Source organism: Pseudorca crassidens, chromosome 5 (genome assembly GCF_039906515.1).
Source record: "Pseudorca crassidens isolate mPseCra1 chromosome 5, mPseCra1.hap1, whole genome shotgun sequence".
NCBI classification, from domain to species: domain Eukaryota; kingdom Metazoa; phylum Chordata; class Mammalia; order Artiodactyla; family Delphinidae; genus Pseudorca; species Pseudorca crassidens.
This window is the reverse complement of record NC_090300.1, coordinates 45,040,263-45,065,612: the sequence shown is the minus strand read 5'-3', so window position 1 is coordinate 45,065,612 and position 25,350 is coordinate 45,040,263. Positions and strand designations below refer to the sequence as shown.

Genomic DNA, 25,350 nt, shown 5'->3' with positions numbered 1-25,350 from the left:
CTCTGAATTACTTAAAATATCTATCTGGGTATTTTTAAAAAAGGAAACTGACTAACCTTCTATCTTCAGATTACATCATGGACCTTATAGTGAAACCAGGTGGTCTGTGGGTGGTTCTGGAATGTTGATTGCTCATCTCAGCTTTAGTTTAAGGTTCTCTAATACCTGCGTGGACATTCGCTAATTACGTCGATTTTCTGAAACTCTCTACCTATTGAGGAACAGTCTGTAACCTGCTTTAGACTTGGCATTTTTCTTCATGAGACCAATAGAAGTGGTTAAAATGTGAAAAACGGCACCAACTGGCCTTGGGAAAAGTGTAAAAGCAGGCGTCATCTGTTCACGTGGCAAATTTGGGAAACGCAGTTTGGATGCAGTCATTGGCTCTGACAAAACCAGCAGCTATTAAATAATAAAGTATTGAAATTCCAGACTGATAACTTTCAGCAGTAACAATGCTGGCTCTGATGTGCCTGATGTTGTCATCTTTGGATCTCTCTCTCTCTCTCACACACACACACACACACACACACACACACACACACACACACACACTCTCCCATACTCTCCACGATCTTCTTGGCGATTCCCTGCATTTCTTGTTCTCCGGAGCCCTTTGTTTCTTCGCTGATAAAAGCTTCCCGCTGGGGATTTCAGTTGAGGAAGAGTGAAGAGGGAAGAAGTACAGCCAGTGTAGGGCTTGCTAGTGAGCAAAAAGACATATCCTATGAAACAAAGTTTTAATTTTTATTTTACATATTTATACATAAAACTTTTAAGGAACCCTCTGAATCCAACAGAATGTTAATAGCACATCTAAAAATGAACTTCAGGTAGTCAACATTCACAAAATGTTGAAAACTGATTAAAATATACATATTACAGAGACCTACAACTTCACTACGAGGCAGGCATGTATTTTTTGACTTGGATAGCACCGTCATTTACAGTTCTTCTTTAAAACTACAGTGAAGAATGAAAGCAGTCAAATGGTAAAATACTGCTCCAACTCAGAATCTCTAAACAAATAAAAATAAAGTTAAAACTACCCTCTTTGATTAACCATGATTTGGGATGGTGTAAGTACTGTACATTTTTTGTAACAATATTTTATTAAAATGCCTGATATTTAGTGGCACAGTAAAAAAATTAAATTAAGAAGCAAAGGCCAATCACTGGACGTTAAGCTTCAGACATTATCGATGACTAACACTGATATTTGTTTGTTTCTATGCCACCTTTAGCAACAGCATTTTTACAACCACAGAAGCAAAATAAATTCTAGCTTGTCCTCTGGTTGGATGGCTTCTTTTCACTTTGCAGGCATTTTCTCGGCCATGTGCTTCTGCTGACTCTCAGCGTGTCTGTAAAATGAATAATACAATTATTTAGTGCTAAGGAGAAAGCCAAACTGCTTTCCCATCAACAGCTAAGACATCCTCCAAACGGAGGCTCGGAGTTACTCATAGTGAAATCAAGAGACTCAAGAAACGGTACTTCGTTCAAATGGATTCGCCCTCTTCCAAGTTTTATATTCTATGTACGATTCCTTTTATTTAGTAAGCCACGGGATTAACCTGAGACATGTAGAGGTCACATTCCTTTGAGAAGAAAAGTGCCGTGTTTAAAAATGAAAAGAGAAAAGTAACTAGGATAATTTATTCAACACATGTTTAATATGTGCCTTCTCTGTGCTCCGGGAGCTGGGGATTCGGTGGTGAGCAGTGATCTTTGTTCTCATGGAGTATATATTGTAATGGAAAGAGACGAGCAAGGAACAGACAGCAAGCAAGGAGAGAGCAGATAGAAGATTAAGTGCTAAGCAAAAAGTCAAAACAAGGTGTTGTGACAGAAAGTAAGTGCATGACTACTTTATCCAAACACGCACATAGATGCAAATCTAAGTATTAACAGGGCTCTTGTTAATAATACAATAGTTCAGTTTTATTCTTACAAAGGCTAATGTCTTCCAAACAAACGGTAGGCCTTTGTGGTTGTCAAGATTTCCCACATTTGCATATTGTTTCCCCCTCAGTTAGTCCCAAGGGCATGATCACGGCAGTGAGCGGGCCACAGGGTGGGGTGAGTCTTACTCATCAAGCCCTATTACGGCCTGTGAGACCAAAGTTGGGCTAACCAGCAGCTGGCCAGTGGAGATGAAGTGGGAGGAATGGCTAAGCTGCTTACATCACTCGATCGGGCACTAAGTAAACGTCTTCCCAGGGAGTGGCAGGGTCTGCAGGCTGCAAGAAACAAATGTTTTGAAGGAGGATCTTAGGAAATTATAAATCTGGCAAGAGAAAAGCATCTAAGGGTGTGGTTTTCAGCTGTCATCAAAGGTCCAGGGGCAGTTTCTGGGTGCTGCCTAGCCTTGGGTAGTCAGTGACATCAAGTTTAAACTCACTGGCATTATGCAGAATGTCTCCCATCTGTGTTACAGGGCAAATACATTCAGAAACAGAGAAGTGACAGCAGCGTCCCTGCCACATGCAGCAGCCCATAAAGAATATTCTGATATTCATTTACCAACAAAGGGACTCAGGAAAAAGACATCAATAGCACCCTATTCCTAAAAAAGAAATTATGCCTTCTAGCAGACCATCTTTTTTTTTTAACATCTTCATAAAGTAGCTCATGGGCCTCACTTGAACAAATTCAGCTCAAGAAATATTTTGATGCCCAGTGACTAAGATTCCGTGGTAGCTAATTAAAGTGTAGTTCTTAGAGCAGTTTTAAAATATGTATCTCTGTGTGTGTGTGTGTGTGTGTGTGTGCGTGCATACAAACAACAAGGGGTTTTCTGAGACAGTAGGAAAGAACAGGCAGGCAAGAGCTTCAGAAAATATTGAAAGCTGGGTGTTATTCTGAGACATACATACAAGGGTGAATTTCATTAAAATTGTAAACAAAGGAGGGAAAGGGTTTCCGATCATAAAACCAAAAGGTTCTCGTCAACTATTTATAAAGTCTTTACTAGGATTTATTTCACTCAAGCTCCACAAGGACTTCTTTTTATCAACAATCCCTATTGAGGACCTACTACGTACTTGGCAGGCCCTGTATTAGGTTCTGAGGACACAGCAATGAATGAAAATAGTGTTGTCTCTGCTTTCAGGGGGCTTACAGCCAGGTTGGTTGTAAACCATATAACACAATAGGATTAGCCTCTACTTGGGAGGGATGCCATGCTGCCAGGAGCACAGAGGGCCCTACATCAGTCTTGGGGGATCAGGGAGCACTTCTCCAAAGAGGTATCTAAACCCAGGGTTTTCAAATTAGGCTGTGCGTTGGAATCATCTGGAAAGATTTAAAAACTCCTAATGCACAGGCTACTTCACAGAATAATTAAATCAGAATCTCTGGGAGTGAGACCCAGACATCAGTATTTTAAAAACTCCCCAGGTGGTTCCAATGTGCAGCCAAAATTGAGAACCACCGATCTGAACTGACACCTGAATGGTAGGAGCTGCACAGGTAAAGGGAATAGGTGAACAGGGCTTCCCAGCGGCCAAGCGCTTGGCCTTCTGGGATCTGGCTGCAAAACTCTGGCACTGCAACCTTTAGGGAAGTTTAAGTATCCTTAGATCCCTCCATGAGCAAAATTCTATTTCTGCAGCCAGGAATGGGCATAGAAACTTCTCCCCACCTGCTCTAATTTAAAGGGTTCCTCCAGTACCTTTAAATTAGTGACTCCTCTCCTTTGAACCCCATGGTTCTGCCCACCCTGTCTCCCATGATCACACCATCTGAAGGGATAAGCAAAATTCACTGCAAACCTAAGTAATAGCCTAACATTCTGAGAGAAGGGAGGAGCCTCTGAATGTCGTCTTAGCAACGAGGGGTGCCAACGCTGCTCTGAGGGGCAGAGAAACGGTCTCTGTTATCATAGGCAAGCCACAGAATTGCCGAAAGAGTCTATATATTTTTCAGAAGATGCATGTCCTGGTTGTATATTTCACTACTGATTTCCCATAATCTTAATCCCTATATGCAAAGCTGTTCGCGTAACAAAAAGGCAGGTGTCTTACAATTGTTGGTGCAGTGCCCGAATACGGCTGTAGGGGGCAATAATAGTATTTGAGTGTTACTATATTTCACATGCAGGCAAATATGCTAAGACGGTATGAGAAGACCTTCTGGGTTTTTGGGTTTTCGTTTTTTTGTTAGGGGTGAGGCAATATAACATCCAAAGCGTACAAAACAGAGTGCTGCCCATAGGTCTTTAAAAACTAACTTAAACATAGTTCTGCAGCATTTATTTTGCTACCCGAGCTATTTTTATAACACTGCATTTAGAAAAATATTTTACCCAGTGTTACACACTGAGAAGTGGTCCCTGTGGTGAGTGCTGAGAGCATTTTCACTACATATGTTTTCAAACTTCTCCTGGATGGTTCTGGATCATGTGGTTAATTCCTTATGTTACCGTGACAAGCAGTTTTCTTTCTCTCCTTGGGAGCTTCTACTCTCTGAATACCATTTCTGGGATTAATAGTAACTGTTGCCTTGTGGTTTAAAGACTTCCTATAAACCGTCTCAGACAAGGCGGCATCGTAAATACAGCACAGGATCATAGGAATGCTCACGGTATTTCATATACTTTATATATTTATGGTGAGAGGCCTTTCCACAAGGAAAACTATGAAGAAATGCAAGATCTTGACCAGCATTAGCCTAGTTTCCCTATGCCCCAGGGAAGGAAGCATTCTTTACCTCTTTACAGACAGGCGCTCGGAACCAGGCCCAGCTAGAAACTCAAGTCTTGGAGTCTCCCCATGGTGAGAGCAATCTGGTGGCGCTGGTGCTGTGGAAAGATGCCAGTGTCCTTGCCTTCCGGGCATGGCAGATGCGATCAAGAGTCAGGTCATATAACACCAAGTGCCACTTGGTGGTACCCACCACGTGCTGGAATCGTGCCAGCATGGAATGGCTTAGGGACGACTCTCAAGGGGACAGTCCTTCAGGATAATGTCCTTAGGCCAGAATTGCTGACCTGATTTAAGTGGGGGTGGATGCAGTTCTAATGCACTTACAATCCATCACTAGGGGAGGATGGTTGTGAAGAAGCCATGCATTTGGATGGGAGCAGTTTTGGCCGCTTCCCCTCCATCTAAACAGCTGACACCAGCAGAGATTAGGCGAGTTACTGATGGAAGTAAGGAAAGAAGTTCTCTAGAGCTCGCTCTTGCCTTAATTCTTAGACTTCCAACCATCCCAGGCTTCCTTCCTTCTTTGCAAAGATGAGGCACCACTGACCTGGTCAGGTCCTCGATGTCCACCAGCATGGCGTCTTGCTCTGTGTGCAGCTCATCTCGTATGAGGAGCAGCTGGACCAACTCTTCATTCAAGCCTGGGGCAAAGAAACGAAAGCATTTAGAAACAGGTAAAATTGCACCTAAGTCAGGACGTGAAACCACTTATGCACCATTACGTACGTACGATAGACACAAACATATACACAAACAGTTAAACATAGCAGGAGACTATTTTTGCTAAAATGTAGAGTTCTTACATTAGCTTCTCATAAGCCCAGGAGAGGTCACCAATCTGAGAGCACGACTAGCTTGCATACTTATAGAAGTGTTGACAGAAAAGGAGTACAAAGTATATCCAATTACATTCACATGAGAGTGGGAAAAGAAATTGTTAGCCGTTAGGAAAACAGCTTGTTAGAAGAAGCGGGATTTTGTTTTCAAGAAATGTGAACGCGGAAGTCTGGGGCACGTTAAGTTTTCCACCGTTCATCTTCAGGGTGCTCCTGCCACACGGAGAGCTGGGGGGGCCACTGCACCCGACAAGAGCCCCATCAGACCCCCCCAGCTGGGGAGGAAGGCGCCTTGAGGATGCTCAAAGGCTCCTCGGGGTCGAGGCGAGGAGCCTACGTGCAGGTTGTTCTAGGAAACAGTAATATCTAAAGCTGTGTGAGAACCAGATGTGTAAGACCTGAAGAAACAACCCCTGAGTTCTCTGGACAATGGGTGCTGAGCAAAGTATTCTTTAGGATTTCTACCGGGCATAAAATAGATGGAAACATAACTAGTCTTCCTGAAATCAGTGTACTGGGTTTAATTTGGCTTCTGCCATTGAAAAATATAAACAAGCAGGGAGCTCTCTCTTGCTTTTCCCCCCTCACATCAGCTAAGAGTGAAAGCTTCTAGGTCTGGACATGTGGACACATGAGGGATAGCATTCATTTAGCAAGAGCTCTGGGCCCAGAAATCAAAGAAAGGAAGGGGGTATTCAGCGAGGTCCTCCTTGGAAATGTTTTCAGAGATCCTGACCTCAAACGATGCATTTAGTCTGCCTTTAGTTCAGATTAGTTTTCAATTTAGAAAAGGACCAAAAAAGTCATACAAAGAGGTCTAAAACTCCATCTACTCCTGAAAAGGACTAGCTGGCAATGTTATTATTTAAAGTCTAAGAAGGATGTTTCAGTGGTAAAAGATCAGACAGCCTTTTAAGTCCTTAATTCCTAGTAATTTATGCTCAACTAAAATTAAAATGTAGTAGAATTTTTTAAAAGCCTGTGAATCTATGGTTTCCTAATTAAAATGTTAAATCCTTTCTCTTGATTTTAAAATGCTGAAGGTATTAACTTGTCACTGAATACATCCAATTTTATTTTTTCTAGTGGGTTCTTAGGGTAGCTTTTTATACTAGTACTCAGTAGGGTGCCTGCATAGTGTGTGGGAATGTCTTTTCTGTATGAAGTTTTAAATTTTTTATTATGGACATCTTCAAAGAGATACAAAAGGAAAGAGAATTGTTTAAGGAATCCCCCTGCCCCATGCATCCAGCCAGCTTCAACAGTTATCAACTCATGGCCAGTCTTGAACTCATCTATCTCCCCTTCTCCCACTAGATCATTTGAAAGAGAATTTCAGACATCATATTATTTCATCTGTAAATGCTTCAGTATGTGTCTCTAAAGACAGGTCTCTTTTTTAAAAAAATTTAACATAACCACAATACCTTTATTGTACCTGAATAGGTAAATACATCTAGTTGGTTTGCATTTGGTTGGCATGTCTCTTAGGTGGTTTAAATCTATCAGCCTACGGACTTTATGGACTTGTATGTTCCAGAGGCTGGAGGGCTCGTGAGTTCACCTGGGCTAAGCATGCTGTCCCAGTGAGCGAGCTCTCTCATTGGTCCAGCACCTGCCCTTCCCTGCGTAACCAATCACTTCGAGTGAATGCCACTCACTGACCACCGGCCCTGCACACTTCCTGTGGAGGCCCTTCTTCATTCTGGGGGAAAAAGGCCCACGCCTTCTCACCCTATAATTTTCACATATCGGTCACATATACTTTCACCACCTGGAGTCCCACAGCATAAGTCGAATAGAATTTGATGACCTAAAATGAATGTACGTGCAAGTAAAGCTGAGCGTATAACTGTATAATAAATGACTTGTAACTACGAAATTATATTCTACAAACAGGCGTTGGGAGCCAACTATATGCCAGGCACTGTGCTGGGAGCTGGGGATTTCAGGCGAATAAAAAGGATCCCTAACCTCTGTGAACCTTGAAAAAGTCTTAAAGTTTCTCAACATTTTACAGTAAAAAAAACCAAAAACAGAAAGAGAGCGTTGTGATTCTCTTCTTTTCCTTGCAAGTACACAGGAGGACCCCAATGAAATGTACCAAGGAGCTGAACCCAGGAAATAGTACTATCCATCCCATGGTATTTTACACTTAATATCCCATTTTCCAGAGCATCTTACACTTACTTTCTATCTGGGAATGGAGATCATTGACTATCACTTGTAGCTGCCCAATAGTCATGTCTCTCAGGTCAGTGGGCTTTAAACTTCTTTTCATCAAGCATTCACTTATATGAGGCATGTGTGGCAGCTGAAGACAGAAAGGGAAGAAATGGAGGGGTGAGCTGTAAGCGCACTGAACGTACGACCCAGTTTTCTCCTAAAAGACCCACCTTCATTCACCCACTTCAGGTTCCTTTCTTAAAAGCTTTCCCCATCTGACTTTCCCAATGCGAGGCCCTCCATATATGCACATCATCTGAAACACTATTGGCATCAGAATGGGACACTACTCAAATATGGACTGGTCTACGACTGAGAGTCAATTATTACATCCACAAATGAATTACCAGGGAGCTCAAGTAATGTCAATGACATGGATAAAATTAATAATATCAGCTACTTATTAACTTATAGCATGGTACAAGCACTGTGCTAAGTGCTTTGACTACTTTTTCCACAATCGTGCTCTGACACAGCTATTATTATTATACCCATTTTATAGATGAGAAAACTGAGACGTGTCCAGAGCCCCACAGTAGGTCAATGGCAGAGCTAGTCTTAAGCTCCAAAGCCCAGGGCTCTCATCCACTCTGCCATACTGTCTTCATTGAAAAGGGGGGAACATGAGCTAAAGCAATAGTGAGTTTGCCATAGCAATGGGTTCTTAAACTGAGAGTGCTTTAAAGGAATTAAAATATTCCCATGACAGATAATACTGCCCCTAAGAAACACAGTAGATATGAATCAAGAGCAAAGTTTACTTTTGTGAGTGAAATCTGTTGCGTGTGTATCCTTCAGTGATACAGTAGGAAGGAAAAAGAAACAGACTTAAATGTTTCTCAATGACAGTACGTTTTACACACTGCCTTGTAAAAACCCAAGTTTGCATAACTCTGGGAAAGGACTGGGACAGCCTCAACCATTTGCAGCCACCAAACCCTCGTTTGCATTTCAGCGTTCGCTGCTTACAAGATCAGCGACGGGAGACTTCTTCCTGTTCTGTTTTTCCACTTCTACTTGCATTTTGGCCATTGGTTTGGCCATGGCAAGGGCCATTTTGGCTTCGGCTTGCAATTTCTTTTGCCTTGTGAGGAAATCCATGTCATCCAGGGATTCGGATTCCTCTTCAGTAGTGTCTCTATCGGAATAGGAAGAACTCTGTTTGCTCTGTGAAGGGAAAAAGAGCAGCCCTGAGCTTTGCGTGCCGGGTACCATCTTTGGAGCTGAGCTTACAGTCTTCCCTGAGCCCTCTCTCAAAGCAGCCAAGGGTTCCCTCCACCAAGGGACTCAACTCTTGATGTGATTTGTACCCATCGCAAGTAACGTTTTAAAAGCTACTTTATTTCCTCAGTCAGTGATAGACTCTGATTTTAGCATAAAAAGTAACATCATTAATAATAGGGAGAATATATATTTGCAACAAACTTGAGACATTTCTTGGATTCTTACTCTCAAACCTTTCTTGAAGTGAACAGACACAGCAAAATATTTAACCCATAGCTAAGGCGGTGCGTTGCTCCCTGGAGCGGACAGGATCTCAGATATCCTATGAAGTTCTGACGCGGCATTGCACTCAACAACCAACACGGTTTCCTATTAGTTAGTCTTTGGTAAGAAAGGCGATAGACCTCCCAGAGAAGAAAGAAATCCAGCAACAAGCACCCAGGATCATCAAGCCATCTTTTGTAATACGTGTGCAAGGAATAGTAACCAATGTTTAACCCACATTACCTTGCTGGCTTCTCTGAGCAACAGCTATGTGCTACCATTCCCACCCCTGCCTGGACCCCATCCCCTGCCTTTTAAAATGTGTCCCATTGTTAGTCTGCACTCATATTTCTAAGCCCAGTGGGGAAGGATTGGTATATAGTGTATTTTCTTTTATAATTTTTAGGGCCTATGTGATTTCTCTTACGATTTAGTATGAAAGTCGTCTCTAACTTTAACAGAGCTTACGTATCCTTCTTGGATCACAGTTTTGCTTTTTCAATCACTGTCACATTTTAGGAGCATGCCATGTCAAGAAATGTCAGGAGACACCGCTTTTTTAACCTCTGACATGTTTGTTTCTGACTAACAACAGAAAAGAAGCTAAACGACCAGGAGAGCACACGCTGAGCCTCAGCGGCCGCTTCGGGACTCACCATGGGAGACAAGGGGGTGTCCAAGCTCGTTTCGGTCTTGCTGTCATCGGCATCGCTGTCCTTATCGCTGCCGCTGTCGTTGACAAAGCATATCTGCAGGTTCATCCCACTCTGCAGGCTGGGCAGAAGGAAACAGGACACGAATTCCATTCAGCTGTTTGTCATCTGGTAGCAACCGAAAGAACTGCCTGATTTTGCTAAAGAAAGTAGTTTAATGTGTTCTTCACAGGGAGCAATGGGTGAGCAAATATTACTCCCAACTCATAAATGATAACTTTTACTAGAAGATAAGAAAGATAACTTGATAAGCTGATAAATGATAAGATGATAACTTTTAACTCATACTGTATTCGTTTTTTTTTCCACACACAAATCCACGCTGGGAGAAAAGTAATTTCAGGCCACACTGTAGCACCCAGCACAACATCAAACACATAGTTGGTACACAATAAGAACGCGTTGAGACACTGAGTTTACATTTTTTGTCGATGAAGAGGAATGGGTCCTCAGCCAAATAAGGCTGCTTGGTGTCAGCCAGTGTCCTGCCCCACGGGGACAATCCAGTTATGCTCATTAGATACAGCATCCCGGGGCCAGAGCTCGCCGAAGAAAGACTCCTTTTTATTCCCAAATAAGGTCGTCTGAAGGAAAATTTTATTTGAGGCGGTTGTCAAAAGCCAACCAAGGGAGCCCATTTATGTCATTAAGAAAAAAACACACCAGAGGTTCACCCTCGAGAAACTTAAGGAAACGTCCAGCGTAGTCAGAAAAGCAGAATGTTGGAGCCCAAGGCTCTACAGACTGCCTTGCGTACAGCGCCTCAGAGGCAGAGATGTCTTGGGAGCTCATTATGCTTGTGCTGAATCTGGGAAGCTCCAGAGAGATGTTGCCGGAAATGTGGTCACAAAGGGCCAGCCGGCTGTGTATCTGCTATACACGCAACCAGGCTGTGGATCCAACTCTGTGTCCTAACCTTCATCTGAAGTCGAACACATTTCATTGTTGTTTGACAACAAAGTGTTTTTCAAGAAGCACTTTCTTAGCATCCCTAGTAGCCCCAGTCTGTAGGTTTAGAGAAAGAAAAGGCAGAAGGAAAACTCCTAAGCAGCAAGGGGTCGTAAGGAGGCTCCTGTAAGCCAGGTTTAGGACAGGGGACACCTAATCTGCTCTGGCGTCATTATTGTCCCAGTGAGAAGTGCAAAGAGCAACTCGTCTGATAGCTGACATTCCCATTTGCTTTTTTTTTTATTATTCAAATGGATGCTCTGCATAAATTGCTCAAATGACTCATTTAAAGCACTTTGATTGAAAACAATACAGAACTCAGAAAAAGAAAATGTACTGATTTAACACAGGCACCATCATTGTTATGGGTATGTACCGCCACCTATTGTTAACTTCTCTAATGACTGAAAGTCCCAACTTATTTTCCCCAGGAGAGAAACGCAGCCTTTCCCTCTGTAGGTCCAGTTCCATTCCCCCACTACCCTCCGGTGCAGGCAAGCAGACCCAGGCCTAGGGCGGGCCGCAGAAAGCGACAGGTTCTGCTGTGATCAGCTCAGGGTGCTTGGAATCAGTAGGACTTAGGTCTGAATCCTTACTTCTTTCCCAAGGCACATTACTTTATGAACCTCAGTTTCCTCATCTGTAAAATAGGGTGAATAATTCAGTGGTTTGTAGAAAGGATGAAAAGAGCTCAGAGATGGGCACAGGGCAGGTGCTCTGTACCTGTTCATTATCCTCCTTTCTCTACTTCCTGAAAGCCTAGACAAAAACACCCACAGAATTTTAAAGGTGATGTGACTTTGTAAAGGGACCCCTGCAGTCACCTACTTGAATACCTGGCCTGGTCACAGCAATTCCTGATGCACAACTGACTCACTGGGGGCGTCCCGAGCTGACTTTCACTGTTAGGCAGCTTGAATATTTATTGAGCTGGAATTTGTCTCCTTTCAACTTTCTATCATTAGAGTATATATATATTTTTTTCCTGGAGAAATATAATATGTTCAGGTTACCCTTTGATCCCATATAAATTAAGTTTTAAAATTTATTGTCTGTAGTTGGTAAAATAAAACCCCAAATCAACCCATTTTTAACAATAAAACTCAAGATACATGGATCGGACAACAGTGGAAATTAAAAAAGTGCAAATTAAAAACAGACATTTTAAAGTCATATTTTAAAATAAAAAAGACATTTTAAATTAAACCTAATTCGAATCAAGGATTATGTAGTATTTCCTATTTATTGAATAACTAAAGTCTTGAAAAGAAGACACTATATACACAGATTATAAAAATATAAAATAACACATGATACCACTGCAAAATAAGGTTTAAAGCATCTAAAGATACATATTTTCATTATGAAGAAAGTCTGATCGTAAATTCTGTTGTTCTGCCCCCAAATTGACCTTTGTGCTAAGGATCAACTCAGACCTAAATCAACTATCCCATGCAGTGTTTCTAACTCAGGAAAGGCCAAGAAAAAAGAAAAGGGAAGGATTTAGTAGTCGGAGTGAAATGAAAAAACACCTCAGGTAGAAATTCAGAAAATCGCCTTAGTAACACATTATCGCCGTGGGAAACTGAGCAGAGCTTCTTACAGGGTGAGCCTTATAATTCCTTATAGCGGTAATCACCAAGAGGGTTACTCTCAGGAAAAGGAAATTATATGATATTACAGCTAATAGTTCAGCGGGGATTTTCGTACAGACATCTTAAAACGGACTCAGGTTTCAAGAAGGATTTGTTTGCCTTTAGCCTTTAAGAGGGTTTAAGATGAAGGCGGCCTTGGGGAAACTCGACCACAGCTCCCAAGCAGTGGCCAGTGCTGAGGGCCTCTGTGCCACTGGGTCCAGGAACGATAACCCCTGTTCCTGGCCCCTTCCCATCCCGAGGAGGCATGGCTGTTCTGAGCCTCTCCCTCCAGCCACTCGGAGCCCCGGTCCCTCACACTGCGGTGTCTCGCCTATAACCAGGCTATGCAGTCTGGCGAAATCCCAGCAGCCGGGGGCTAATTTGCTTGGAGCTCTCAAGCACCGTCTGAGGTGAAAACAAAACACTAACCTCTTCCTGTTAATTAGTGATATAATTTAAGGTACCCAATTCAGGGTCACTTGATGTTTGGAATGGCGTTCGGCAGAGGGCTATGAGCAAAAGGCTGCTTGATGTCTGCCTTGCCTGTGGATTTGATTATTGGAAGGTCTACGTCCTGGTCACCCCGGAAACCTCTTCTCCTTATGCCATGAAAAACCACACTGCAGCCCAGAGTTACTGACAGGGAGCCGAGGGTATGAGGAGGGGGCTGTCATGGATGGAGAAGGCTCAGAAACGTGAAGAGATAGAGACCAAGTGTGCTTCCTGGACATCTCAGTGTTAGCGAACGTGGCTTTCTGAGTGACAGTTCCTGTTGGCCAGGATCGGGAAAGCATTTAATTGATAGGCTGGTCAGCACCAGTGTCCACTTGGCATTTACAGTGAGGAAAACTTACTTAGAAAACACATGTGCTGACCTCCAACTACTGTCAGCAGGGATATTATGAAGATATGCTCGGAATTGAGAGAATGATGGAGATGGCAAGATCTTAACTACTAAGAGGATATCTCAAAGACCTAGCTACCTGGTGATATGATTTGGTATAAAGACAATACCTTTTTCAAAATACAGGGACAAGACCAGTTTACTCTGTGGGAAAAGTGATGCGATGGTCTTAAAGTTTTCTGTGACCTCTAGTGGGGCAGCAGCATTGGGAATCTGGCCTTTGTCCTTGGCCTTGGGTTGCAGTGACTGGGAGTGGCCTGGTCTGACGGCCAGCTCCGAATCCCAGAACCATTTGGTGTTTTCTGATTTTAAAAACAGGAATCTCCCAGCACTAGCTTAGACCGCCAGCATCTACAGAGGAATGCTGAAGATTCTTTGGTTCTATCCCCTGCATCACGCCTTAGTTAATTTCACTTGAACGGTTACAGTGAATTTGAGTTTAAAAGTATGTTCACTTCATTCTCTCCTTGGGCTGTATAACCACCTGTGGATTCCAGGCAAGGCAGCGGTTACTCAAGTCAGATAACTTGCCCCAGATCTGTGACAGCCTGATTATTAAAATGTTCCCAATTCTTCCCGTCTCTCTATCTGGTCCCCCTATAATAAGACTGCGGGTTCTCCGTCAAGAGGTGGAGTCTATTTCCGGACCCCTGGGCTGGCCTCCTGACTTGCCTTGACCAACAGAATGCAGAGGAAGTGACAGTATTCCGGTTCCGAGCGCCTCCATCCGCCCACCCCCCCACTCCCCGCTGCCCCAGGGAACCGTGCCGCTGCCCGCAGAACAAGTCCAGCTCAGCCTGCTGGCAGAGGAGGGACTTCGTAGCACGGAACTCAATCGGCCGTTGTCCCAACTGAAGCCCCAGGCGCCTGACGGAGCTCAGCCAAGAGCAAGCCGTAGCGGTACCTCGCCAACCCGTAGCCAATCGATCATAGACACACGAGTAAGCCCCGTGGGAAGCCAGCTCTGATCAGCAGCAGAAATCAGTGCTTATCATCGGATGCCACCGATGTGGGTGGGTTTTTATTACACATCACCACCATGGCAACAGATAAATGGTACAAGATCACGAAGCAAGAGACTATAGGCTGGGCCTCTGGTGTTTGAATCCAGTGGCCTTTGCCCCATACTGCACTGCACTTAACCTTTGGTTTGGATATATTAGGTCTTGCCTGTGATGGCAATATAATTTTAAGCACATAATGTCTCCTGTAGTTGCTTATAATTTCAAGGCAATCGTATGGTTTCCTTAAGAAACAGAGAGGAAACTCTGAAATGCCTATGGATTTCAAACATGCATTGCTCATCTTCTGTCCAAAACCAGTGTGGCCGTGAGAGCCTCTGGCCCTGCCATGCCATTCATTACTCAGTATTCCCAACTAGTTTGTGGCTGGGCTGTTAAAATATATTATTTCTATTTATTTTAATGAATCTCCGATGCATTATTCAAAGGCTTTCTACATAATGAATATTATCACCCATTATCTTTTCCTGTTTCATGAGAATTTCAAAGGGGACGGAATATAAAATGTGCATTGTAATTACCCAAGGGTAGCTGTAAACACATTTCATTTTTTTTTTTTTGTGTGTGTCTCTAATTTCTTTTTTTTTTTTTTAACATCTTTATTGGAGTATAATTGCTTTACAATGGTATGTTAGTTTCAGCTTCACAACAAAATGAATCAGTTATATATACACATATATTCCCATATCTCTTCCCGCTTGCGTCTCCCTCCCTCCCACCCTCCCTATCCCACCCCTCCAGGCGGTCACAAAGCACCGAGCTGATCTCCCTGTGCTATGCGGCTGCTTCCCACTAGCTAACTACCTTACGTTTGGTAGTGTATATATGTCCATTTCTAAGGATTTGTCGTGAAGAAAGAACGTGGAAGCAGTTGAGGTTTGGGTAAGTTCTAGATGTACTGCATGTGTGATGGTGTGTCTACAGAATGTGCTGAGGTGGGTTAAAATGAGGTGCTGCTATTCCTTAATAAATTGTGAAATACCTTTCCCATTTCCCAAACCTTGCTCCTTACTCTTCTTTTCCCTACTGACTGTTTTGTATTGACATTTACCATGAAAGCTACAGAATTACTATTGAAAAAAAAAAAAGGAAAGGCAAAGTTTCTACTTCTCAATATTTGTTATTGTGAAAATATACTGCTATTTCTTATTTTACTTTAGTGGGATTGTGTTAACTTTCTTTTGCTAAAGAGTGTGCAACGCATGGGATGATAATTTGACTTTTTAAAAATTTAAAAAATTTTAAATTTGAAGTATAGTTGCTGTACAATGTTGTATAAGTTACAGGTGTACAATACGGTAATTCTCAATTTTTAAAGATTATACTCCATTTATAGTTATTATAAAATATTGGCTCTATTCCCTGTGTTGTACAATATATCCTTGTAGCTTATTTTATACCTAATAGTTTGTAACTCTTACTCCACTACCCCTATGTTGCCCCTCCTGCTTCCGTTTCCCCACAGCCATCTCTCCTAGGTGCCAAAGGTGGTAACCACTAGTTTCTTCTCTATATCTATGAGTCTGCTTCTTTTTTGTTATATTCACTAGTTTGCTGTATTTTTTAAGATTCCACATATAAGTGATATCATACAGTATTTGTCTTTCTCTGACTTATTTCACGTAGCATAATGTCCTCCAAGTCCATCCATGTTGCTGCAAATGGCAAAATTTCATTCCTTTTTATGGCTGAGCTGACTTTTTTAAAAAGAGTGATAGGGCTTCCCTGGTGGCGCAGTGGTTGAGAGTCCGCCTGCCGATGCGGGGGACACGGGTTCGTGCCCCGGTCCGGAAGGATCCCACATGCCGCGGAGCGGCTGGGCCCGTGAGCCATGGACGCTGGGCCTGCGCATCCGGAGCCTGTGCTCCGCAACGGGAGAGGCCACAGCAGTGAGAGGCCCGCGTACCGCAAAAAAAAAAAAAAAAAAAAAGAGTGATATTCACATAGGTGCAAACACTGCTGGTCTAACATATATGATCATACACACAGAAGTATTATAAATGATTTTTACAACTATATTAGAAAGAAAGGGGATGTTTAACTGTTCATTTGATGATCAGGCAATAACATCTCTGCAAACCCCACGGCACCGACTGGCCAGTGCTGAGCTGATGCCTCCCCTTTGGCCAGGGCACACACTTTCTAGTTCACTACAGTCCCATCTATTGCCTTTTATCTGGGCTACTTCATTCCTTTATGTTTCTTGCTGGCCCCTGAAGGCATGTTACAGTTCACGGCCCCTATATTAAGTGGATACATAGTAGTAGTTGATCCAGGGACAGAAATCAGGTCTTCTAACAGGTACCAAATGCTTGGATCATTAAATCACAATATACAAATAGAAATGTGGACTCTATAGAGCGTTGGAAGGGAACTCAAAAAAATACTTACTAGACACTCCCTATCTTATAGATGAGCAAGGAAACACTTTCACTTACCTGGACATTAATTAGTAAGTAAGGTGTTAACCAAGAAGAGTGAATAAGCGGGGAACTAACTGCAGTAGAAAAGTGGTCTGCGGGATGGGGGAAGCAAATGCAGAAGAGGGATGGAAAGCCGGCTCTCCCGCTGTTATGTGCCCAGAGCAGTTAAGGGCAGTTTCAAACTCTGTGCTAGAGATAGGGCTGGGGGAAAGGGAGGCACCATGTCTCTTCATGTCCTGTCCTCACCCCACATCTTACAGGACTCAGGCTTTTGGCTTCCTCAGCGAAAGCCACGGAAGGTAGCTCCGAAGGCGGCTGGAGTGTGAATGGCCCTCTCTGGGTTTTCTTCTCCCGATCCTGCGCATACTTTTTCTCTGCTCCCTTTTCTAAGGCTCATTAGCTCTGGCCCTTCCATCTGTATGTGTTTGCGTGAGGGCTGGTGGGCATCCGACTCCACGTGGCCACAGAATCTTCTCACTACTTAAGGAACGGATGGAGAAGTGGACTAGCGTTCACCAGCTTTGCTATGGTGAAGCAGCAGCCCCTGTGGCCTAACCCGATTCTCTAGGGAGCTATAAATACTTGCATTCCTCAGACAGCTGCTGATTCTAATTCCACATCAGTGTCTAGTTCCTTCAATAATGACCACGTCTATGTAATTCAATTTGGAATTATAGGATCTTAATGTTAAAAAATGCATTTTCACCAGAAATGTTTTCTGCATGCATTGAAGACCAGAAAGGGTACTCTTCTGATACTGCAATAATAATGGAATAAAACAGCCATCTCTCCTAGGTGCCAAATGTGGTCTGCTTTCCCTTAATCAAAGCCAAATGATTTCTCAGCAATCTACTTCCCGAAATAAAAAGAATGACCACTTTTGAGCATCTACTATATTGTAGGCACTTCATATATATTACCTCTAATCCTCAGATACACCTAAAACAAGTATTATGATCTCCATTTTGCATATGAGAAAACTAAGGCTCAGAGGTTAAATTATACAGGGTCACAAAGCTGGCATTTTATTCTAGGAGAGTGTGGTGAGAAGCCAGGGCACTATAAGAAGGCTAGAATAAATTCATGAATGGAAGAATAAAAGAGAAGATGAAAAAAGAAAGCAAAACAAAAAATTGGAAACAACTTCAGTGTCTAACAATAAGAGATTAAGTATATTATGGATTGACAATTATACACTGATATGTATAACACAGATAACTAATGAGAACCTGCTGTATAGCACAGGGAACTCTGCTTACTGCTCTGTGGTGACCTAAATGGGAAGGAAATCCAAAAAAGAGGGGATAGGGCTTCCCTGGTGGCGCAGTGGTTGAGAGTCCGCCTGCCGATGCAGGGGACGTGGGTTCGTGCCCGGGTCCGGGAAGATCCCACATGCCGTGGAGCGGCTGGGCCCGTGAGCCATGGCCGCTGAGCCTGCGCGTCCGGAGCCTGTGCTCCGCAACGGGAGAGGCCACAACAGTCAGAGGCCCGCATACCGCAAAAACAAACAAACAAACAAACAAAAAAAAAAGGGGATATATGATACATATGGCTGATTCACTTCGCTGTACAGTAGAAACTAACACAACATTGTAAAACAACTATACCCCAATTTTAAAAAAGATTGATAGAACTACAAAAAAAAGTATATTATGGTGAAATATATGACGGGCCATTATGCAGCTAGTAAAAATATATATAATGGAACAGTTATGAATATGGGCAAATATTCCTGATGTATTGTTAAGTCAAAAACAGAAACAAAAACCAAGCTCTAAAACAACAGGTATACTATGATTCCAAGTTTGTAAACAAAAATGTGGAGCTCTCTGTACAGAAAAAGTGGCAGGAAATATACCTAGATATTTTTTCGTGGAAGAAATTCAGTTGACTTCAAATTTTTCTCTTTTGAGTGCCTCTGAGCTGCTATGTGTGGCCTTTAGCAGGAATTTAAAAAAGGAAAAGGAGAGAAAATGGGTGAGTTGATTAGCACTGTGTGTTGGAGAAAGGTGAGTAGGATTAAATATTTGACAGCTGGAAGAGGATGGCTGCGTGTCTGACTCAGATGTGTCTATGCAGGGACCATGACTCACGTATGAGTCAGCCTGGGCTTTTGTTTTTGGCAGGGTGCTGGGGGTAGGAGATCCTGCCCCCAGCAGGGGGGAGGGCAGTAAGAAACAAATGTTCTTATAAGTGAACATTTCTGTGGATGGACTCTTTGACTCAACTGTTGCCATCCCTCCCCAACCCAGTCTCAATCCCATTCTCCTTTCTGGATCTGCATAGATGATAGACTCTCAAGTAAAGGATATACATTTCACTCTTTGTATTTTTAAAGCCAGCCTGCCTATTTACTCTGCTCAGCCCAGACAGAGTTTAAACTTGTATCTGCCGGACCTGCTGATGAGTTTCAGCTGCTGGAGCTGAAGTTAGGCTCATCCCCTCCCGGACCGGTGTTTACCTCTGTGAGGCTGGGGTAAAGATACGGCAGTTGAAGAGTCAGTGCCTGTGGATGTTTTTGAGGGCTATGGTTAGATTTGGTGAAAATCTTAATTGCAAATTCTTTTACTGTCTTGAACACTGAATCACTGCTTTCACCACTTCTTATGTTTATGTTTAAAATAATGTTGGGGCTGCCATTTAGGCTTGGTCCCATCGTAAGCTTCATCTCAAAGACCTTCTGTTTCATGACTTAATTTGTGGTCGTTTGATTCTATTCAGTCATTAAAAAGAATGCAGTAGATTTACTGAATTGCATTAATTCTATGACGCACGGTTATTCATCTTTGGCCATCTTCAACGTCGGGGTATGTCTCACGATCTCAGCCACCCATGCAGCTGGTGGCATGACTGCTCTACTGAGCTGTAACTCTGTCAGCCAACAAACCATACAAGGACCACTGAAGAAGAGGTGGGCTCTGGTAGTTGACCATTCACGCCTTCTGATAATAAAAAAGTGCCAGCATCGAAACCTGCAGAATGGGGGACAGTGGCTTGGAAGGTGAGGCACAGCACCTCCTGATGGCACAAAGGGTGACACTGTGGGGAAAAGCAAAGATGGACAACTCTAAGGGAAAGTGGTTAAATGGAGAATTGAATTGTGAATGTGAAAAGGGTGTAGGACTACCTTAACCAATTTCACTTTTTCTTATTTTTTTTATGCACAAAAGACACATGTGATAAAAATATATACCCAAATAAACCTGAAAGGACTTTTCAATAGCTAAAACAAAAATTCTGGAATTCCCTGGTGGTCCAGTGGTTAGGGCTCCACGCTTCCACTGCAGACCCCGAATAGCCAAAGCAATCTTGAGAACAAAAAACGGAGCTGGAGGAATCAGGCTCCCTGACTTCAGACTCTACTACAAAGCTACAGTAATCAAGACAATATGGTACTGGCACAAAAACAGAAAGATAGATCAATGGAACAGCATAGAAAGCCCAGAGATAAACCCACACACATATGGTCACCTTATCTTTGATAAAGGAGGCAGGAATGTACAGTGGAGAAAGGACAGCCTCTTCAATAAGTGGTGCTGGGAAAACTGGACAGGTACATGTAAAAGTATGAGAGCAGGGGGAGCAAGTTTGATTCCTGGTTGGGGAACTAAGATTCCCACATGCCGCAAGGCACATCACCAAAACAAAAAACAAAAAAAAATTCTAAGTGTTAAGGAGGCATGTGTCACCATTTAATTGGCAGTGGTTTTCTGAAATATCTTCCATGGGTTTTTAATGCATGTGATAATCTGAATGAGAATAATCTGAGGGGAACAGAAAATTTTACAAAAATACTGAACAAAAGGATTGTGTTAAAACTCCGGATGACAGAGCTCACATGCAGTCAGTGAGGCTGTTTTCTCATAGCAGTGAGTGCTTACGTAAACTCTCGAAGGAGCTGGTCTTCATATGAGCTGTGTGTGTCCAGACACATGTGAGGGACCACTGTCTAAAGGGAGTGCAAATTTCAGTAATAAAGTCATGATAACTTGTCAAAGATGATGCACCAATGAAAAATCATTTCTAGAAGTTCTCTTAATTAAACATTTGGTTGTCCACTGGAGCCATTTTTAAATATAAAATGCAGCCCCTGTGGCCTTTTTCTCCCGGTCTCCCACTCTTTTGCAGCAGCTCTGACAACTGAATTCTCACTGGCGATAATAATAAAGTTCATAAGACAGAGTACAGCTGGATATGCCTCTAGCAAGATGTCAAATTTCGCTTGCACAAAATTAATTGCACCTAATTAAACTGGGGTCATTGGCATTATTGTAAAGTGAGGCTATTTATTAGACAAAGAAAATTTCACAAATGCCAATTTGCTTTTCTTTCAGGTTTGTAAAAGAGAAGAATTGCTTACATGATTAAATTTGTTTTGCCATTTTAATCTTATTACTCTTCAAAAGATCCACTTCAAATTTTGCTTCCCTTTAAAAATTGTGTAATGTTTTAGAATACTGCAGATAATTCTTGGAGGAGGGCATACAAATGATAGGTTTTCTGTAGATTACCTGATGAATTTTCAAAGAGTATAAAAGAGAATTTGCAAACTACCATTTGCAATGACAGGTACTGTGGAATTACTCATATGAAGGATTTTCTAAGCAAATTAATAGTACACATGTATGAGATTAATATGAAGTTCAAAAGGTATGTTGCATGTTACAAATAGGTTGTTGTAGTATGTACCTATTACTTCAGGAAAGCAAATTTCATTGTGTTGAAACAGGACAACCTCTTCTCACTCATGCTGGGTATATATGACCACTGTGCTTACTTCTTCCAGGAAATTATGCAAAAATTATTACTATCAGAGACAAAAGGATGATTTACTTTCCTGGCAAAATGAGGCTGGTTTGACCTGTGATCTGTGGCAGATTATATATTCAGATTCTCAGTTCCTCACATTCGAAGCTCCTATGAATCCAATTTGTTTAAAGCCTCTCTAGATCACTGCTATCTGTCCTATCGAGACAACTCCCTGGGCTATGGTGCCTCCCCGCCCCCTCCCCTCCACGCAGCCCAAACACAAGAGGAGGTGGTGGGTAACTATTACTGGTCTTATCTCAGCCATTCGCCAATAAACCTATAAGAACAAGAAAGAAATGAGTTTTGATCTGGGGATGTTGGAATGGCTGAGATAAGTAAACAGTAATCATTATTCAAACGAGCGTCTCAAAAGCTCTCTGGGGCATTTCTGTTTTTCATAATCTTCACAACGCATGGAGAGAAGGGTATATAGCCTTTTCCAGGTTACAATATTACATTGCATACTTTGTGAATAGACTGTATTATGTTGTATTTATATTTATGTGCATGTAAATAAAATCTATCTTGGGGTAAGGGAAGAAGAGAAGTCGGGGAGTCAGGTTCATTTTGTGTTACTCTGAGAAAAGGAGAATGGAGATGGCAGAAAAAGTTTTCTCCATGATGTCAAATCAGCTTGTAATGTTTGAAAAATGAAAGACTTCCTAGATGTCTGTTACTAATGACCACTCTGTCCTGTGTTTTCACAGCAGCCAAGCCAGTTTCCATTCCTTTAATAACACTAAGCTATATAAACTCAAAATCCGAAATATAATGCTGATTCAAGATTAATTTGGTCAATGAAAAAATATTTTATAGCAAAGTATTATACTAGTCATAAGAGAAAAGGAATATTTAATTTTTCTAAGAACATGAGTAAATCTAACATTTCTTAGAAACTTCTTTCAAAAATAGGTCATTCATTTCTCTCATTTCCTTTTAAGCTTTTAGCTGGAACATTTTTAAACAGAGAAAACGGACAAAGGTCATACGATCTCAGTTTGAAAAGGCTGATTATGTGTGGATTAGCACATTTTGAAGAAAAATACGGCGCTTCCTATACTGGCCACATTTCAGTATAAGTCAAATTTAATTAGTTGAGTTATGAAGCAATATCAAAAATTCTTTTGCTGCAGTACTGGGCATGAAATGTCTTTATGGGATTATCGTAAGTCTAGCTTACATTTAATAGCTTGTCATTCTCTTAAAAAGTACTTTAGGAGATAGCACTAATTAGAAAAATTCAGTGGGGCTGAAACCCAAAGGCCAACAGAGAAGGACTTACTCTCACAGGAGCAGCTTAAACTTGTCTTCCCAAAGGACCCTCCCACTACTTCACAATTTCTCACATAATATGAAGTGAATTTTTACAGGTAAACACCCTTTAAAATGCATAAATAGAAGTCCACTGTTTTGCCAAACGATCCTACTTACCTGGGTAGGCCCTGCCTTAAAAGTAAGCTTAGCACTTCAGAACCCATTGCTTGGGCAATTAATTGTAAGTCCTCAGCCTCATTTAAAATTGAGTCCTGAGCTCCTTAAAGCAGTAAAGTCAGCTAATATTTACCTGGTTTTGATTATTTAACTAGTTCAACAGGTGCGCTTTGGAGCATTCTGGAGTGCCACATCAGTGACCTCAAATTTCTAACATCCCTCAAGTACTTTTGTAAGAAAGAGGTAAGGTACTTCTAGCTCAATGAAGAATTTCAGGAATTGTAACACATCAGAGAAACACTAATTCTAATAGGGATGGAGAATATGGGTTACACAATTGCAACTGAACATTTCCTAAGGCTTTTCTCCTACATTATTCCTGAGGAAGGAGAATGGCAGTCAGTCTTTGCAGACTTTAAATTTACAGGGAAAAAGTGACATTTCTTAGGAACGTTAAGTCTCATTATTAACCATCATCCTAAGGGGGATCCAAAAAGTCATCGTGTTCTCAGAGAGGATGATCTCATCCCAGAATGTGGAGAGGACAACATATGAACGAACAGGATATAAATAATCTTCCTTATGGCGAGTCAACAAGTGTAGCTTGTTATGAGCTACTGTGAAATACGTATGTGTTTAGATAGCTGTGTCTCCAAAGAGGGTAGATGACTAAGTGATTCTCAAATTCTGCTCTGCCAGAAGAGTTTCAGATGGGCTTTGAGGGTTTATAGGGGAGGGACGGTGAGGGGCACTGAGCGCGAAGTAGAGCGGCATTGAAGGGAAATGGTGGCAGATGGCATGTTCTGGGCAGGGGTATCCCAACCCCTCTCCTTCAGTCCTCCTGGACCAGAGGTCTGCTTTGTTTTACATACATGGTTTCTGCACAGGATTTTACATTTCTGCTATTAAAAATAACAAAAACCTTCATGAGACTTCTAGTTACACATGGCATATCGAACACAGGAATTTATCTTCTCTCTCTTCTGAAATCCTACTAAAATAATATTAAAGGAAGAAATAAGGTATGAACTTACATGGACAAAGGAAATGGAAAAGGAGACAGTGGCACACGAGAGTATTTTTTTTTTGCGGTACGCGGGCCTCTCACCGCTGTGGCCCCTCCCGTTGTGGAGCACAGGCTCCGGACACGCAGGCCCAGCGGCCATGGCTCACGGGCCCAGCCACTCCGCGGCATGCGGGATCCTCCTGGACCAGGGCACGAACCCGCGTCCCCTGCATCGGCAGGCGGACCCCCAACCACTGCGCCACCAGGGAAGCCCCCACAAGAGAGTTTGAAAATATTTTGAAAGACAAAATGCAGATGGATGAGGGGTATTTGACTTAACTACTTCAATTTGCTAGGTGTCTGCAGGGGTGGCTGGTGGAGAAGGCACATGCATTTTCACTTCAGGATCCTGGAAATACTCAGGTGCATCCAAAGGCAGGGGAGTGGGGTAAGGCTGCGTACAAACCAAACTGATTAAACAACTGAAAGGAAAACCTAGATCTTCTAACGTGCCCTGACTACGTGTGGTCTGGCAGGATGAGAAAGTTTACTATCTAGAGAGGCTGCATCAGGGGAGCTCTGGGCTAGGGCTCCCTCAGGCACAGCTGAGGTGGCAGTGAAGCGCCTTACTGAAATCAAAGGAATTAAGTGAAATTCTACGTGCTGAATGGTCAACCATTCCCCTGCTAGAGTCTTACACTGGCAGCCAGGCTTAAAATTCCTTAGGATGAAGTTGAAGAGTTCTTCCCTGTGACAACTTACAGCCCAAGAGCTTTGAGCACTTTTAATTGGATGCACCCTTACAAATAGCTGTGTTTTTATTTGACCATTCTAAAGTGAAGTTCACCATTCATTAATGCAACAACTATTCAGTGACTATGTATTAGACACTGTGTAAGCAATAGTTATGGTGGTGAACAAAACAGACAAAGGCCTGCTCTCTTGGGGTTAATTATTTTCGTACTAGAGAAAGACAAGGAACAGATTAAAAATATATATAATACAACATCAGGTAATGATAAGGACCACAAAGAAAAACAAATCAGGGTAAGAGGATAAGCAGGGTAAGAGAAGAGAAAGTGGTAGGTAGGTTGGGAGTTTACCTTTTAATTGGGTAGTCAGGGAAGGTCTCTCTGAGAAGACAATATACGTCTCCAAGCCCCAACCAGAAACTTTACAACAGCTTTTAGTGTTTTAC

At 42.3% G+C, this 25,350-nt stretch overlaps 1 protein-coding gene across 11 annotated transcripts in view; it reads right to left on the bottom strand.

The window, feature by feature from the left end:
* Positions 1–726: 726 nt before the first annotated feature.
* SCHIP1 (schwannomin interacting protein 1) overlaps positions 727–25,350 on the bottom strand; it is a 576,277-nt gene continuing 551,653 nt past the window's right edge. For 6 of the 11 annotated variants that reach the window (XM_067737859.1, XM_067737860.1, XM_067737862.1 and 3 more), the window contains 6 exons: positions 9,916–10,033; positions 8,741–8,938; positions 7,736–7,859; positions 5,257–5,350; positions 4,714–4,830; positions 727–1,364 (listed from right to left, as the gene is read on the bottom strand). In XM_067737859.1, coding sequence (XP_067593960.1) covers positions 1,313–1,364; positions 4,714–4,830; positions 5,257–5,350; positions 7,736–7,859; positions 8,741–8,938; positions 9,916–10,033 — 703 coding nt within the window. In that variant the 3' untranslated portion in view covers positions 727–1,312. The remainder of the gene's footprint in view (positions 1,365–4,713; positions 4,831–5,256; positions 5,351–7,735; positions 7,860–8,740; positions 8,939–9,915; positions 10,034–25,350) is intronic. The other 5 variants (XM_067737863.1, XM_067737865.1, XM_067737870.1 and 2 more) reach the window with 2 other exon arrangements.